At 50.5% G+C, this 17,203-nt stretch overlaps 1 protein-coding gene across 3 annotated transcripts in view; it reads left to right on the top strand.

Annotated features, from left to right (window-relative positions):
* Positions 1-17,203, top strand: part of CEMIP (cell migration inducing hyaluronidase 1) — a 160,348-nt gene that overhangs the window by 109,446 nt on the left and 33,699 nt on the right. For all 3 annotated transcript variants that reach the window (XM_075558073.1, XM_075558072.1, XM_075558071.1), the window contains 4 exons: positions 1,849-1,981; positions 2,782-2,973; positions 13,444-13,619; positions 15,596-15,805. In XM_075558073.1, the coding sequence (XP_075414188.1) occupies positions 1,849-1,981; positions 2,782-2,973; positions 13,444-13,619; positions 15,596-15,805 (711 nt within the window). The remainder of the gene's footprint in view (positions 1-1,848; positions 1,982-2,781; positions 2,974-13,443; positions 13,620-15,595; positions 15,806-17,203) is intronic.

Genomic DNA, 17,203 nt, shown 5'->3' with positions numbered 1-17,203 from the left:
ACCTTGAGCTGCATCTGAACATCACCGAGACAAACCTCTAAGGACAAACCTGTAACCTCTGCCTCTCCGCCTACTCTGTAGAGCCCCAAGCCAGCGTGGATGTGTGTGTTACCTGCAGGAAAGGGCTGCATCTTTAATCATGGCTGAACTCCTATTGGTGCGCTGACAATGCCTGTCTGCTGGGTTCCAAACATGGCCTAAGCGCTCTCCTCCTTTCCTTCGCTTTCCCTGCTATTTGTAGGTTGGCTGAACTATCCCTCTCTATTTTCCCCAACCCTGGTCCCTTTAGTCTCTGTGCCAAAGTGTCAACAGCTGCTGCCCTTGCGATTAAATTGCATGTGTCTGAATGATAGGCGTGGTCTTGCTGGAGCTCGCCCTGCTCCAGGAGGGCCAGCCGGTGGAGACGGCACCCTCCTCTGAGCACCTTCCCTGAGTCCTCTACAAGGTCTATCTGCTCTTGAGGCAACAGGTCAGGGTGGAGGCTGGGGACCCAAGATAGACCGGAACCAGGATCATTGCGAAGGAGACAGATCTCTCTCTCTCTCTCTCTCTCTCTCTCTCTCTCTCTCTCTCTCTCTCTCTCTCTCTCTCTCTCTCTCTCTCTCTCTCTCAGTAGGTAGGCGTTGGGCAGATTACTCCTCTGCGTGTCAGTTGCCCCACCAGCTGGCCCGTGACTTACTGCCCTTGACGGTGGAATAAAAGAACCCGGCAAAGCCTCTGGGATGGCTCAGCATTGCTTTTTTGGTCTCTGGGGTTCCCCACCTTTGTCAGGGCATAGTCTCCCCTCTTCTCTGTTGCGCTCTATTAATGCAAAGGAGCCCTGGGGCGTTGTGGGCTCAGAATTGAGCTGCTGGCTACAAGGTCAGTGGTTCAAACCTGCATGAGAGAAAGATGAGGCTTGGGACTGTTATGAAGAGTTAGTCTGAGAAACCCACACGGGCAGTTGTGCCCTGTCCTATAGTGCTGCTGTGAGTCTGAATAGACTCAATGGCGTGAGTCTGTGGTTGGTTTGGGTTTTTTTTACTATTAGTGGAAAAGACTTGCATTTTCCTGGTCCACCTTACCCGGTTCTGGCCTAAACAAGTTTCACTGTAGCTTTAAAGGACTGTGCTCAGTCAGTCCAAGAGATGCAACATGTCACTGGCCAAACTCTTAAGAGACAATGAAATTGGAGACCTGAGGACAGGGCCTGGGCCTGAGCGTTGTATCACAAATCCATCCCCCAACCCCCCATGACTACAGTGACAGCCATGTCGGGAAGCCAGGGGCTTGGACTTCAGCAACCAGCCGTCCAGTTGCCGCTAGGGGCTTGGCTCTGGAGAACCCCGTGTGTGTCAGAGGAGAACTGTGCCCCCACAGGGCTCTCAAGGGGTGCTTTTTCAGAAACAGAGCAAGGGCCTTTCTTCTGAGGGACCTCTGGGTAGACGGACCCACCAGCTTCTCCGTCAGCAGAAACTCTTGAACCGAACCGAGTGAGTGCTGAAGAACGGCAGCCACTGTTATTGATGCTGGTGGTGGTCGACGTGATCAAAAGTCCCCTGCTAGCCACAAAGAGAGTGCCTGCTGATGGTAGATGCACCGTCAGTAAACCTTACCGAGGCAGGACCAGGTCTTCGTTGGCTTGGATAATCAAGTATCCCTGGCAAGACACTTGGCCAGCCTGTGTCTCCCTTATAACCAAACCAATCAGGGCTGGAGCTACAACAGTGAGCTGGGGCCGTTGTGAGTCACGCCTGAAGCAGCAGGGACAATTTTAGCCTGGCGGGTCTATGTTGACAGCGTTCATCATTGCCTTCCTCCTTCATCACAAGGAGTGACAGGGCTCTGTAATTTTGGTGTCATCCTCAGGCCACGACGGTGGATGGGGTTCGCCTCACCACTGAGGTTGTCTACAAACGAGGCCAGGACTACAGGTTCGTGTGCTACAACCGAGGGCGAGCCTGCCACAGCTACCGTGTGAGATTTCTCTGCGGCAAGCCCGGTAAGCGGTGACGCTGGGGGGCCTGGAACACAGCCCCGGGGTCGGTCACACAATGAGCTGGCAACCAGGCCCAGAAAGTGGGGGTGGCTGCTCAGCCTTCTCTGGTCACCTCCACTGACCAGTGCTCCTGCCAAGTTCCTGGGGACAGGGGTCACTTTTCGTGACACAGGGGAAGTGGGAAGGTACTGGGAGCTGGCGGGACAGCGAAGTCCCACCCTGCCCCTAAGCCTTTCAGGAAGGGAAGGGTTTGGTCCGAGACACCCAGCACTGCAGGGAGCAAGGGTTGTCCTTGCCCTTCCCCGCAGAGATGTACCACTCTTGGCCCCGTTGGGTGCTATTATTCTAAACCTAGCTCCCGAGGTGATTGTTACAGGGGTTGGAAATGGCTAGTCTGTTGGCGGAGGCCCTGGGCCGTCTGGGGAAGGCAGTCATTAGCAATGGGAGTGCTTTGGTGGGAGAGGTCTATGGCTACTGTAAATAATAGTTGAGAGGAACTATATTTGTTTTATATCTTGAGCAAAGTGGGTGTGGTGACGAGGCCACATTTAACTAAGGCTAAGGAGTTAGTGGAAAATTCCCGTGCCCAGAGCTAATGAATGGCTCTTTTCTGGTAGGGTTTTTGTTGACTTCAAAAACCTATACCCAGACAAGACCGGGATGGGGTGAGCCCCATGATTTGGGTGTTGGATAGGCAAGCCTGACGTTTACTTACTGGTGGAAGGCGAGGGAAGAGTTGGGCAGCCAAAAGTTGCCCTCGGGGTGAAGGGCTGTATCTCAATCTTTCCTGCTGTGGGTTACAGTGAGGCCCAAGCTCACAGTCACCATCGACACGAACGTGAACAGCACCATCCTGAGACTGGAGGACAATGTGCAGTCCTGGAAACCCGGAGATACCCTGGTCGTTGCCAGCACCGACTACTCCATGTATCAGGCGGAGGAGTTCCGAGTGCTTCCCTGCAGAGCCTGTGCGCCCAACCAAGTCAAAGTGGCAGGTAGGCTTCACAAACCCCACCTTTGCCTGGACAAATCAGAAAGTCATCAGCTTGGGACTGTCTGGTCCCGGGGTGGTGCAACAGGTGTGCACGCTCAGCTGCTAGCCACAGAGCGAGCAGTGGAGTCTACTCGGAAGAAAGAGGTTGTGGATCTACTTTCAGAGAACTGGCCATTGAAAACCCAGTAGAGCCAGATTTCTACTCTGGGACACACCGGGTCACCTTGACTCAGAATCCACTCAAAGGCAACTGGTTCTTTTCCAGTTGACTGATGTCACAAGAAATCTGTGTCAGTCAGCTATTCCCACAGCAATGCTGCATAACAAAACAATGCCAAACGCAAACCCACCTTAAGACAGCATTCACTTGCAATGACGAGTGTGTATCCACACCCTGGTCTCTGTGGGTTGCCAAGGGTTCACCAACACCAAGCGTGGCTTCTGTCTGAGTTGGGTTCAGTTCTGCTTCATGTAACACATCCTCTTCAGGACATGTTCTTCCTGTGGGAACGTGTTAAAAGCCCTAGGGAGAAGATCAGAAACAGAGGGGGACTTTGTGGAAAGGCCTAGAATCTGTACTGGCATACTCTTAAGGAATCCACATTTCATTGTCCAAAGAAAACCACGTGGCCAAGACTCAACATTGACGGAGGACAGAACCTAGTGCTCGCACTAACACTGGAGGAAGGGAAGGAATGCGGAATAGACAGTAATTTAGCTTTTACATGACCCACGAAGCATAAGTTGCCCACCACCATTTTCAGATTCTCATGCTTCTTGGGAAGTCGCTGTCCCAGAAGGGACCTGGAAGGTTACTGCATGAATCTGAAGAAAGGAGCTTTGTACCACCAGCCCTACCTTCAGAGTGTTCTTGGGACATATGTGTCCCACATAATTGTATCAAAATCCATATTACCTTTAAAAAATTGTTTTTCCTTATTTTCAGTATGCCTTCTATTACAGAAAATGCATGGTATCCAAAAAAAATTCAAAGCAGCAAATAATTGGCCATGAAAGGGTTATTAACCTACTGCAAAATAGTCTATTCCATCTTCTATAGCTATTGAGTGTTTTTTTTCCCTTCTCGTGTCTCCTAAACCCTGCCTTGACTGCCCTGTTGTTTATGCTAGGTGATGCTACTGGAATTGTTATGATTCAAAGTCATCGTATGATTCCAGAGAACCTCAAATATAATCCAGGTCAATTGCCAGTCAGGGGAATGATATGTCCATTGGGGTTCTTTGGTTGTAAGCAACACAATTCATTTAGGCTATATAAACACAAAGGGATGTATCAGGAGGTTATTCCGCTTAGAGAATGAAATCAGAAACTGAAAACAGGGACCAAGATATAAAGGGACAGGTCATCTCTGGGATCTGACGTCATGGGCCACATCCTCAGGGCCTCCCTGCTCGAAAGAACCAGGTCTAGTTGCTGGGATGTAGCACTCAGGAGACACCTGGCAGGGATAGGGCATTGACTGGCCTGGTGGTTGCATGCTCGTTGCTTGCCTTAAGAGGGGTCAAAGCATCTTCATTGACGATATCAAAAGTTAATCCCCCCCCAAAGGAAAAATGGGTGTGTTGGAAAAAGCAATCAAAGTATCCAGTGTTCCAGGACCATAGGAAGGAAAGACTGACAATCTGCTTCTGAAAAGAAGCCAGTGGAAGCCCGGTGGGTCGCAGTGGTCCAGTCTGCACCAGTCATGGTGATGGCCCGGGACCTGACATCATTTTCTCTTTTTTCATGAGGTTGCCGGGAGTCAGAAGCTGACTTGGCAGCTGGGAAAAGTATTTGAATTTGAACAGGGCAGAGGAGGGGTATAGATGGAGAATGTGTATCACATATATTTGTCATACCTATTATTTGGGAAATACGAGAGAGCTTCAGAAAGTTGGTGGGAAAATGGAATTAAAAGACAAAAGAATTTTCCCACAAGCGTGTAAAAATTAAGCATATTGCATGTTAGTCACCTGTCATAGGGCTCACTAATTCAATCCTACCAGGAAGAGGTGCACACTCCCCACCAGAGTCCAGATTCGAACATGTTCTCTTGTCCTGGGGCCATCGTTGTCCGCTCCCATGTCCCCCTCGCCTGCCTTCCCCTGCCCTGTTCCTAGGTAATTATTCACCTAGTCACTGTCTGTATAGATTTACCTATCACGGCTTTTATGTGTAGAAAAACATGCAGAACAACAACAAGAAACTAAATAAAACAGCAACAAAACAATAGCAATGACAACATAAAACAGAGGAAAGACAGGAAAGCAGGATTGCTTTCAATTTTCAATGGCAAAGAAAGGAGAAAACATGACAAGCTAGAACAAGTTTAAAGTGGATCAAAGGGAGATCAGTGATCAGGTGTTACATTTTAACCCAGCTCCATCTGCCATGATCTGTTTTACAACGCTCTCTGTCTGATCGAAGGCTGGCCTCATTCCTGGGCTGTGGTCAGAAAGGAGTCACTGGATCTTTGATCCACCTGAGGACCCTGCAAATGTATTCTGGGCTTCCACTGCCATCCACAGCCTTCTGCAAACTGGGTGTTCACAATTTAAGCTCTAAATTCTTACCCTCCTCCAGATTTGGATTCTTATTAATCAGTAAGCTTGGATCACACAGGCTGGTGTGTCTCTTCCATGTAGACACAGTTGACACCTCACTTGAATGGCTGTTTGTTTTAAAACAAGCCTTTAAGACCCCAGATGCGATTCTTCCATATAACCAGGCACCGTCTAATTTCTTCGTCACACTTGGCTCTAGCACCCGTATTGTCTGATCTTTTCATGAGCGTATCAAGTAGGGCCATGTTATAAGAACTAATTGTTTTTAGACGAGGGTTTACAAGCTCACACATGCACTCAGATATTTATGATTTATATATGTCCCTGGTTCACATTAGAGACATCATTACAATTTAATTGGACAGCATTATAAACCATCCCCATGGGGTATAATTCTATTGATGACATCATGAATTTAGCCAATGGTATAGAATTTAAAACACTGTGGAGAAAAGGACATTATGTATGTATAGGCTAGCTTTTTAGACCTAAATCCATGAATTGTCGACGTGTTCAAATGAAAAGATTAAGTTACAACCCTGTTTTCATGAACAGCAAGGGTAGAAGATAGGGAAAAGCTTTCTATAAAATTCACACACAAAGGCAGATGCCTGCCGCATGACTGTATCATAAAAAAGCTAAGAGAACATGAAAACTGTAAATAGATGGTAGTCCTGGGCCACCTTGCATCCAGCACCCTCAAAACAAGAGATCCAAACCAAAGTCCAACGACCACCAATTCCATAACCTTGGGATAGCAGTCATCTGCTTCTTCTCACACTTGGGCAGTTCAACCTTAAGTCCAAGGCAGTATTTCAGTTCCTTAAATCTGTGACAGGTGAGTTTAAGGTAAAGTCCAATTTGATTAGTGGTCTTCTCCCTCTTGCCCTGTCTTCAGAAAATGACCCCAACTGAGGTCAGGCCCTATCTCTTGATGTACAAATAAAGGAGGCTCATGGGGACTAGGCAAGCTCTCTACCTTGTTGCATAGGAGATTAGAAAATTATACAACCTGAGAATAACAGCCTGCCTCTGTCTTGGCGCTTATCCTGATAGTGGTGGACTCGTACAAATATTTGTCCTTTTTTGATCGATTCACTTCACGCAACACAATGGTTTCCTGCTCCATCTGTGTCATGAAGTGTTTCGCGGTTTCATCACTCTTTTTCAGGGATGCGTAGTACTCCATTGTGTGTGCATATACCAGAGTTGCTTTATCTGTTCTTCCGAGGGGCATTTGGGTTGTCTCCGTGCTCTTGCTACTTTGAACCGTTCCACCAACTTTTTGAAGTGTAAAACTACAGAAAGTAAAATTCAACCTAATTATTTTAGCTAGTGAAGATCTGCATGAGAAAGAATTTGAGGGGAACAAATGATAAAGAGATTAAGAAATAGCAAAGCGTCTGATCCCTTTATTATGGGATACAAAGACCCTGCAGATCAAGAAGCTAGAGCAGTGCATAAACCCTGTAGCATATCGACCCCCGGGCTCAGGACCCGGCGGAGAAGGCTGACAGCGTGTCTCGGAGATGACCGTGGTGGCTGGGGAGAGGGAAGGAGGCTGTGGCTTTGAGGCAGAGGCCAAGATGATTAGACATCGCTCCTGGTCAGAGTGACAGAGTCTCTCTATTTAAATGGTGACTTGTTTGAACTCTGCCTTCTTCATAAGAAGACCTTACGGTATCTTATGATGAACACAGATCCCAGCAAGCCTGGCAATCTGAAAAGAAAGACAAAAGGTCTGAGTAAGAAAGGGCTGTTGGAAGGGAAATCCGTTCAGCCGGCGTTGGGGAGTGGCGCTGGGGCTGAAATGAGCAGCAACTGAAACAGATCACCAAATTGACCTGCAGCTTCCAGGCAGCCAGAGTCCGGGCCAGAAACTCAATACATTGCTTCCCCCTCATTATCCAATAAAGGGAAGTACGCCAGAAGGTCGAGCCGGGCGACTTTCCCTTTCCTCTGAACTACTGAGGAACTTGTCACATGGGTTTTCATAGGAACGCTTCTACGCAGTCTTGTGAAAGGCGGCGATTAGGGGTTTGACCCTTAACAGATGGGGACATGCTGCTGGTCACATAGCATGAAGAGATTTGGAGGAAGGCGTTTATTTTGTTTGATTTCTCTTTCAGGGGAGGCAGAATCATGTAAAGAGCAAGTGTTGGGAATCGTCACGCTGATTTCGAATCGCAAGAGTGGCGCCTACTAGCCGTAGAATATTATTAGCCAGCTACTTAATTTGAGCTCCAGTTCCCCCACCTGTAAAGGAGCGGGGGAGATCAAGGATCATAATTATTATGAAGTGGTACTGAGAGTCCAGTGAGTTCAAACAGGTGATATAAACGGAGCGCAAGCCTGGCACACGGTAAATGCTGGGAAAAAATGTTAGCTGCTATTATTATTGCTGTCCGGGGCAATCATTTAGCAGCGAGCTGGCCGATGGCGGTGTGTGCCACAGCTCAGGAGCCTGTGCCTGAACCGTGTAGACTTCCCAGCTTATCAGGCTGCTGTTTTGGGAGAGGCCTCCACAACAGCTAACAACAACACGGGACCACAGCTCTCGGAGAAGGAGTAGACTTTGGGATGCCAGGAGGATGATAGGTCGAGAGATTCAGGAGACTTGAAATCCCTGTGAGTTTGTAAATAAAACCAGAGGCTGTAAAATTCAACCCATTTGGGCTGGCAAGGAATTATCATGACTTTTAGCCAACACCCAAAACAAGCCTTAAGCCTGCAATTCTTTTTCTACCTATCCTGACCGCTCCGAGTGTGGACCCTGTGCCTGTGAATGTACATGCCCTGGCTGGGCGGGCGTCCCGGCTGCTCCCTCACGAGGCCAGATGTGGTACGGTGGGAAAGAGCATTTCATCATCTGTCCAACAAATAGTTCAAGAGCCACCCAGGGGCCTTCAAAAAGTTGGTGGGCATGAATTCCTTTTTGCTTCATGGATGGCTTTACACTCACTTGGGCTGGACCCCAGGCAATGGGCTGGACCCTGGGGGTGCAGAGGTGATGAGGTAAACATGCTGCTGCCCTCAGGGAGCCTACGGACCAACTGGGAAGACAGGCATTGTGGGCCTGCAGTTGCGTTTTGACTCGTCAAACAGGGCTCATTGCTGTGGACTTGAACGTGACTCGTGGCAGCCCGATAGCACAGAGTAGAACTGCCCCACGGGACGGCCAAGCCGGCACGTTTACAGAAGCAGACTGCACCCTGGATGAGGGCGTAGCGCTGTCCCGTCGGACTTTCTAGACTGCCATCTTTCCAGGAACAGACCCCAGGCCTTCCCTGGAGTGGCTGGGAGCCTTCCAACCACCAGCCGTTGGGCTCAGAGCTGAGTGCTGCCCAGACTCCTTTCCAGGAACCCTAAATCCCAACAGCAAGTAAGCCCCCCCAACCCCACCCCCGTCCATGAAAACTGCCCGGAGGAGAGACACGGGGAGGTGTGGGGAGTACAGGAAAGGAGGGTCGGGCATGGTCAGAGCAGTCATGGGAACCTTCTAGAGACTCTAATGACTGAGCGGAAACTTGGAGAGAGGAGGGTTGCCAGGGAAGAGCAGCGCTCCAGGGCGGAGCAGTCTGAGCGAGGACCCCGGCTGGGGGCGGCCGGAGCCTCTCCCTGGGAGGAGGAGGGGAGGGTGTGAGCGCTGCACTGGCCGGCGAGAGAGCCCACAGCTGCCTTGGGCTCGACCCCAGAGCAGTGGAGAGCTAATGAACTTGGGTCTCCCGAGTCCCCACCCACCAGGGGCTCCTCTGGTTCCTAGGGATGATGGGTTGTGGCCAAGCCTTCTGGGATATCAAGTGTCCCATGGACGCTTGGCAGGAGTGGTGGCATTCAGCCCATTTGAACTGATGTTGCCGCTAATTGTAAGGTGGCCCATGGTTCCGGAGCTGTCAGGGAGGATGAAAAGGAAATCTGATGGCTCATCAAGTTAAGCATTGGGCTACTAACCACAAGGTCAGCAGTTCCAACCCACCAGCTGCTCCCTAGGAGAGAGACCGCTGGAAGAACAAAATTGAAAGTATCATGAGCTACTAGAAGGACATAGTGGAAGCAGTAAGGTCAGGGTGCCCCTTACCGGCAAGGATGGCAAGACTTCATCTTACATACTTTGGACATGTTGTCAGGAGAGACCATTTCCTGGAAAAGAGCACCGTGTTTGGTAATGTCGGGGGGGGGGGGGGCGGGGAGAGGAAGGCCCTTGAGGCAATGGATTCCCACAGGGACTGCAGCCATGAGCTCAGGCACGGGAACGGACCACGGAGAGGATGGCGCAGGACCGTTCGGGGTTTCATCCTGTGTACACTGGGTCGCTGTGGGCCGGAGCCGACTCGATGGCACCGAACCACAACAACGTCCACTCTTGTAAAGAGTTCGTCTTGGACATTCCAGAAGCAGTTCTAATGTCTTCCAATGTCGCTTGAGCCGCAGGAACCATCACTGCCACCGAGTCAAGGCTGACTCACAGCGACCCCCTGCGGGTTCCCATGACTGGAACCATTTATGGGAGTAGAAAGCCCAGGTTTTCTCTCTCAGAGCTGCTGGTGGCTTTGAACCGCCAACCATGTGGATTGTAGCCCAACACATATCCACGACACCACCAGGACTCCTGCCCGTTTCAGTTTGGGAAGATGCAAAGCCTGCTTGGAAGGTGGGAGTAGGAGCATCCCTGGGGAGTAACGTGCTGGGTCTGTTCAGACCAGCTCCCAACTCCCAGTGACCCCATGCACAGTGGAGCGAGACACTGCCCCGTCCAGCACCATCCCCAGGACCGGCTGCAGCTCAGAGCCTTCTGATCCATCGCGGTTTCAGTGGCTGCTTGTCAGATCCCAGGCCTTTCCTCGGGGCCCGGCTCCTTCTGGAAGCTCCACTGACACTTCTTTGCCATTGCGGCACATCCAAGCCTCCACTGGCACATGGGTGGTGGCTTCTCATGAGACACGCCTACTTAATCCTGTTAAGTACCCAAGTCAGTTTATCTCCCCGGAAGACCCCTGATGCGCATGCTTGTCTTCCCCCTAGGATGGCTAGTCCTGGGTCTTCCAGGCGGAGAGGGCCCCTCAGGGGAGTGGACGCAGGGGTAAACACTGGGAGAAGTTAGGGTTGGAAGTCCTCTGTGGGGTCACTGCACAAAGAAAGCTCCTCCACCCCGCCCATCCTGTGCCCAGGGCTCTTCTGACTCATTTGATAACACTCTTCTGTGGGCAAGTTCGCTTTTTCCTCGCTTGACCTGCAGGATTCAGAGCTAGAGATGGGAGGGAGGGTGGAGGCCAGCAGGAGAACTGCACAGACAGGATGGATGCTGGGAATCCAGGGGCTCTGGGCTTCCCTGGGATAGCGGTCCCGGGAGGGGCCTGTGAATGCAGCCACAGGGCAGATAACTGGCCACCCGAGGGGATGGTGCTGGTGAGGCCCTGATAGGGGGCTTTGGGGAAGGGGATCATTCTCGCCGCTCTCAGTTGGACTTCTAGGTACTCAGCTCCTGGGGCGGGGTGGGGTGGGTGAGTGGGTCTGATAGACACAATCCCTCCATCTATCTGGAAGTCTCTCTGGCACCCGGCCAGTTTCTCCCATGGGAAAAGCAAGTGGCCGCATCTGTTTTCTACCCCATCCCAGCGTTGTCTGTACGGCGCTAGTGATCGGTTCCAGGCTCCATTTGAGGACAATGTCTGTTGCCACAGACATGCCAATGACACAAGCCACCTACTACGTGCTCTTGTCTGTCAGATGCTCTTCTTGGAAGAGCCCACGGATGGACCCATTTAACTTCAGAGCCCACTGCTGCCCGCCTGCTCTGATTCATAGTGACCTCGTCTGACAGAGAAGACCTGCCCCACTGGGTTTCCAAGGTCAAAAATCTTTAAGAAGCAGATTGCCACATTTTTTCTCAGGGAGGGGCTGGTGGATTTGAACCGCCCACCCTTTGGTTAGCAGTTTAATATGCGATTATTATTCCCACTTGCTGAAAGTGACGAGGACTTGGAACACTTATTGATGAAGATCAAAGACTACAGCCTTCAGTATGGACTAAAACCAAACCAGACTCAGAAATCGGTGCTGACTCACAGTCATCCCTGTGGGTTTCTGAGACCGGAACTGTTTATGGGAGTAGAAAGCCCAGTCTTTCTCCCTCAGCTGCTGGTGGTTTTGAACCGCCGACCATGCGGATCACAGCCCAACACATAACCCCCATGTCACCAGGACTCCTCATCAGGACCCAGAGAGAAGAGATTGGGGTTGGCAAGGGTTTGACTTGACGTAGATTCAGTCAGTGCTCAGGAAGCAGCCGTCAAGGAATCGCATGCTTGATGAGGCAGCAGCTGTCTTTAAAGGGGAAAGAGCAGCAATGTCTCTTTGAGGACTAAGGTGCCTCCCCAGCCGTGGCTGGTGTTTGCCACCCTTCATGTGCAGGTGAGCGCTGGCAGTCCGTGAGGAAGGCGGGAGAACGGGGGCATTTGAATTGTGGTGTTGGTGAAGAGTATCGGGCGTACCCGACGACCAGGAGAAAACACAAATCTATCTGAGAGGAAATACGGCCAGGATGTCCCTGAGAAGCCCGGATGGCCAGATGTCATCTCACGTACTTGGACTTGCCATCAGGGGAGCCCACCCCTAGGGAAAAACCAAGCAGGCCAGTGAGGGACATCTTGAACCAAGGTGTCTTTTAAAAAAAAAGAAAGAAAGAAAGACAAACATCTCATGAGTCTGCAGACTTCTAGAAGAGTAAGCATCTTTGGAAATGCCGCTGCCTCACAGGGTGTGTGCCGGTGACTGGGTGGTAGGGTAGCCAGCTCTTCTGGCATGAGAAGTCAGGGCAAGGTCACTGTGGGGCAAGTGATGCTAAAGGGGTAATTATGACTGCAGCCTTTGTCTGTGGGCACTGCCGGGTGGGGCATGGGCTCTGGGTTGAGGTTTGGGCTCTGTTGCCCAAGTCAAGGTCAGATGTGACAGAGCGGTGTAGGTGGTGTGGTTCCATCAGAGACTGTTTCTTGCTGTAGCTGCATCCTCCAATGGAAGACAAAGCACCGACCAGCCAGCTCAGCAGTCTTAGGAATGAGCTGAATTTAGAACCAGCCAAAGTTCTTGATCCCAGAAAAGATCTGGGAGTTGCTGAGAGGCAGAAATTTGGGCCTATGAATCAAATTAAGCACAACTCCAAAACTTGAACTCTTGTCTGTGTGTGCTTCTTAATATACTATTTTTTTTTCCAGCTCAGAGGGAAGAAGAGGAAACGGAAGGGAGTGATTGCACTGGATTTAACAATCCATTGAGAGGAGTAAAGAGAAAAAGGGGGGCATGGTGGGGAAATGGAGACGATGGGATCAGGAACTCTGGCTACAGCAGAAACGGCTGTAGAATTCAACTTTTGGTTCAAAGCCATTTTACTTTCTTGTTTGTTGACCTTTTTTAAGGATGGAAAAGTCTGGAAAAGTTTGAAAATAGAACTCAAATGAAGCGTCCACAGCTAGCTCTAGCAATCTCTGCCACGGGCTTCAGCTCGACGCACGTGTGGCTATGAGTCCTGGTTCTAGATTCAGGGAGATTATTTCAAATGCATGAAGACCCTGGCTTTCTTCCCCACCGTGACTCCAGGGACCACTGTGAACACAGGCCCTGGTGGCAAATAAGTGTTTGTGTCAGAACCTCTGGAGGGGCTCCAGAGAACACCAAAAAGTCAACCAACCAACAAAACCAGTCGTTGTTGAGTTGATTCTGACCCAGGCCCCACCAAACCCATGTATGTTGGAGCCTAACTGAGCCCGACATGTTTATCTCAGAATAGATCACCAAGTCTTTCTTCAGAGACACCCGCCATGTAGACTGGAAACTCCAGCCTCTGGGGTAGCAGCCAAATGCATTAACCACCCAGTACCTGTTTTTCCCCACCCACCCCTCTTCTACCCTAGGGAAGCCAATGTACCTGCACATCGGGGAGGAGATTGATGGTGTGGACATGCGGGCTGAGGTCGGGCTCCTGACCCGCAACATTGTGGTGATGGGGGAGATGGAGGACGAATGCTACCCCTACAACCACCACATCTGCGACTTCTTCGACTTTGATACCTTTGGGGGCCACATCAAGGTATGGGACTTGCTGGCTGAGACTGTCAGCCCATGAGGAGCGGTGGCTGAACTGTGCATTGGCACCAACCCAACAGGGAAGTTCCCTCATCGGCTGCCTATGAGTTCAATTCTTGATAGACAGTGTTTGGGGGAAGAAGAAGAGCACCCCCTGGGGGTTTGGGGAGACCTGTGTAGTATTCATTGGCAGGTGGCTCACCTCTCCAAACTTGGGGACAAGTGATATGATGGAGCCAAGGTGGAAACAGCTCTCCCCTGCAGACCACATGGTACCCATGCCTTCCCACCCTGACCATTCTCTTCACCCACCCTCCCTCCTTCGTTAGAGAGCCATGGCCCTCTCCAAGGAGCGTGAGTACTTAACTCATACACAAAGGTCATGCTTCCCATGGCTTGGGCCATGGAAGTAAAGATAAGATGATCAGCAGATGGAGAGAAACTCGAATTTCTAGCATTCGATTTACCTGAAAGAATCAAGAAAAAGACAGAGACATAACAGGTTACAGAGTTCTTATGAAGCCATAAGTAAATAAAGATGACGCCGGTCATTTGAGTCCCAATGTGCTCTAGTTTGACGCCCCAAGAGCAGTTCGTTGGCATCTCTCTAGGAAGTGCCCCTAACGGGCATTGTGAATGACATAAGACACACAGCTGTCCTTCATAGGACTGTTGCTTTCAAAGACTCTCAGTCAAAGCTGGTAATATGTTATCAGCTATAATGTAATGTAATGTAATACTGTATTACAGCTCTGTGAAGCCTGTTCTCTCAAAACACATGTAGTTTAAGGGTAAGACGTTTGGGCCACTAACTAAAGAGACTAATGGAGTGAAATATAGAGAGTTTCGTCGTAGGAGCTCTGCTGGCAGTTTAGGTGTGATGCTTCTTTACCACAAAGGATTCTATTATAGGATTCTCAGCATATTTGGATACTGCTCATTTAATACTGGTCATGTTCTCCAGCCTTTGTAGCCACCAGAAAGTGCTCTGACATGCTTCCAGGCCTTAGAGATGGGGTGGGGAACAGGGAATTGCTGAGCCTTAGGCGAAAGGTCAGGAAATGGGGTGGGGAACAGGCAATTGCTGAGCCTTAGGAGAAGGGTCAGGGAAAACCCCTTTCCGATACTCGAGAGTCACTTCCGAGGGACAACAGCACTCGTTTCGCTGGACTCAAGCGAGGCCTCAGAATGATTCTCAGCACAGCTCTCCAGAGCGGCCACCATTGGCGCTGGCGTTTCTGATGACAGCCTGTTTGGGAGGATTCCGTAGCTTGTCCCTAAGCCCTTCCTTCCCGAGTAAAATCTGGCCGAGCCAGAGTCCTGAGACTCTTTTTCAGCCTGTGCTTTTAGGAGTCCCTGGAGTGCAGACATTCTGGGTTGGTCAGTGGGGTCCTTGAAGAAACTAGAAATGACTCTGGGTGTGCTATGACATGTATTTGTGGGTACTCGCAGGGCAAGATCCCACCCGACCACTCTACATGCCCTTGGCCATAGTGCATCGTCTCACGAAGCCCCTGGGATCAGCATAGTCCTCCCTCAGCTAGGAGACAGCTGCAGACCATGGACAGTGGTTTATGTTGCCCAGTGGTCCCTGTAGCCTGCCTTCCCCAACTCTTCCAGAGGCTTCTTTGTGCCAGAGCCCCTCTAGGTTAGCTCAGAACTACCTCTTCCTTATAAAACATAGTGTTTCCTTATAAAACACAGGAAATGAGAATAAAAGCAAAACCCAGCTATTGCCAGACTTCTCAATTCCAAGCATTGTTGTTTTGAACCTCCCCACTAGCAATAGCAGTAACTTGCTTTTCCCCTTGGTATAAGAAGGGCCAGGCATCTCACTGAGCCCCATGTGTATAGAGACTATCTTTGACCTGCCAAGGACCAATGGTGGGGATTCATGAGGGCACTTGGAAGACAATGCCTCTGCCGATTTGGAATATGAAGCACCCCTCCCACTCCTCACTCTCATCTCTCCTTCCTCAGTTTGCACTGGGGTTCAAGGCGGCACATCTGGAGGGTGTGGAGCTGAAGCACATGGGGCAGCAGCTGGTGGGTCAGTACCCGATTCACTTCCACCTGGCGGGTGACGTGGATGAAGAGGGAGGCTATGACCCGCCCACATACGTGCGAGAGCTCTCCATCCACCACACCTTCTCTCGCTGTGTCACCGTCCACGGCTCCAATGGCCTGTTGGTAAGCGCTTCCTTCTCAAGAAGTAAAGGCTCTAGGGATCCCTCCCCCCTCATTCCCTCTCCTCCTTGCCAACCAGCTTCTCCCTGGCAGTTGGCAAGTTCATGCTGCAAGGGGACTGAGATCTAGACACTCAGCATCACTGGGGAGTGAACCATCCTTAGCTCATTAGTCCAGAGTCGTTGGGGAGCAAACCATCCTGAGCTCAGAGTGTAGACCAGGGTTGAGTGAGAGCAGGTCATCAACCAAACAAATCAAAGACAATGCTCTTCTTCCCAAAAGGTACCAGCTACTGAGACAGGTGAGTAGTTTGTTTGCAATGATCAGCGAGAGCCCAGCTCGTGTGGCCCCACATCGGAATTATGGGAAATGTCCTCCTCAGCAAGAGGCAGGATGTCTGCGACTGGAGCATCTGATGGAAAGCCTGGGATTTTTTTTCTGTCTCAAGGAAGAAGCGTAAGAGAATATGTTCTAACTCAAATTCAGAATCTTTAGGACGCAGCACAACACACTGGGGAGGAGCTTGACAACACAGTGGGGAGGAGCTTGGCCTCTGGAGCCAGATGCCTTGGATTCTGTCACAGAACTTGATCTGTGTGAGCAGGAGCTAATCCTGTGAGCGCTCCATGCCTCAGTTGTATTTTCTGTGCCAGTCTGCCACCATTGTTTCAGGGGTTCGGTGAGAAAATAGCATGATTCCAAGCACTCGGCAGCACTCATGCTGGGAGCTAGAATCCGGCCTGTCTTGCTCGTATCTCCTCCCCAGGGCTGGCACAGAGTGGACACACACCCTGCTGAATGAGTGAATGAAAGAAGGGGAACACACACATTCTCATCAGGGCTGGTGGCTGAGATCAGAGTCCATGAGGAAAGGCACAGTTTAGAACTGCCTACGAAAGACACGAGGTCCAGAGCATTGCTTTATTCAGGCTTTGTTCTGCAATTCTGCTCTTACATTGAACTTCACTAATCAGCTCATGGCAGTGGATTTAAGGAGAAATACCAAACATCACATTGGTTAAGCATTGGGCTGCAACCACGAGCTCGCTGGTTCAAACCCACAGGAGAAAGATGAAGCTCTCTGCTTACAGCCTCAGAAACTCTGTAGCGGGCTGCTCCGAGTTGGAATCTACTCTGTGGAGATGGGGTCACTAACATAAACCACGCAGCTGAACCATGGAAGAGAAAGCCTGACGATCGTTTCCAAAATGAGGATGGGAATCTACAGAAGCAGGCTGCTACATCTTCCCCATAGAGTTATTCGTGGATTTGAACCATCAACCTTTTGGTTAGCAGGAGAGTGAGCAGGTTCCTCCCCATAAAAGGTTACAGCCAAGAAAGCCGCATGGTACAGTTCTCCTCGGTGACATGTGGCATGTCCACGGGCTAGAATCGACGTGA

Source organism: Tenrec ecaudatus, chromosome 9 (assembly GCF_050624435.1).
Source record: "Tenrec ecaudatus isolate mTenEca1 chromosome 9, mTenEca1.hap1, whole genome shotgun sequence".
Taxonomy (NCBI): domain Eukaryota; kingdom Metazoa; phylum Chordata; class Mammalia; order Afrosoricida; family Tenrecidae; genus Tenrec; species Tenrec ecaudatus.
The sequence above is the reverse complement of the archived record's forward strand: the minus strand, read 5'-3'. Positions and strand labels throughout refer to the sequence as shown.